Source organism: Cladosporium halotolerans, assembly GCF_011745625.1.
Source record: "Cladosporium halotolerans strain TM138-S3 chromosome Unknown Sca595, whole genome shotgun sequence".
NCBI lineage: Eukaryota > Fungi > Ascomycota > Dothideomycetes > Cladosporiales > Cladosporiaceae > Cladosporium > Cladosporium halotolerans.
This window is the reverse complement of record NW_027191978.1, coordinates 1-698: the sequence shown is the minus strand read 5'-3', so window position 1 is coordinate 698 and position 698 is coordinate 1. Positions and strand designations below refer to the sequence as shown.

The 698-nt window shown below is 58.0% G+C and overlaps 1 protein-coding gene across 1 annotated transcript; it reads right to left on the bottom strand.

Moving 5' to 3' along the window:
- WHR41_09618 (uncharacterized protein) lies at positions 1 to 626 on the bottom strand (the record flags this gene model as incomplete). Its single annotated transcript, XM_069378221.1, has 2 exons — positions 1 to 405; positions 481 to 626. Coding segments are annotated over 2 exons (551 nt in total), but the record flags the coding sequence as incomplete, so codon positions are not given.
- Positions 627 to 698: the final 72 nt, after the last annotated feature.

Below are 698 nucleotides of genomic sequence, written 5' to 3'. Positions count from 1 at the left end.
TTCCCGGCGACTGGGGATGGAAAGGCTCTGCGTCCATGCTCTGCATCCGCGAGAGAGATGAGCAATTTGATCAGGGTCGACTTGCCGGCATTTGTGACGCCGATGAAGGAGACGAGGCGAGGGAACTGCAGCGGCGCCGAGTCTCGTCTGCCGGCGCCTGCTGCGCAAAGAATCTCGTAGCGACCGTAGTCCTCCAGCACCGGCCTCCCATATCTGTCGCGAACAACGCCGAACCATTTGGACGTTTTGTCCTTTTCGTGCAGCCGCTTGACAACGTCGCTGGCGTTGGTCGTGTCGAAAACGCTACCGATTTTTCGAGCAACCATTGGATGGACCTGCTCGTGTGGCGTGCGGTCTCTGTCTCCCTTGCCCGGTCTGTGGGGCACCTGTTGTTTCCAACAGTCGCTACAAATGTGTCAGAATGCCCACACTTTGACCACTTTGCAGACGGCCGGCCAGTGACACATCGCCGTAGCTTACTCGCAATACGTGCAGTAGCACTTCGCGCAATACCACAATGGACTTGGCGAGCCCATGCAGTCTGCTCCCTCACAGACGAGCGGGATGTCCTCGTTGCCCTCGGTCGAGCTGGATATCGAGTAACTCGTTCGACGTTCGGCAGGCATGGCCTGTGTACCCTTGTACGGATGGAACATGGTTTGCAATGCAGGCGTAGACGGGATCGCGACCTGTGTCCT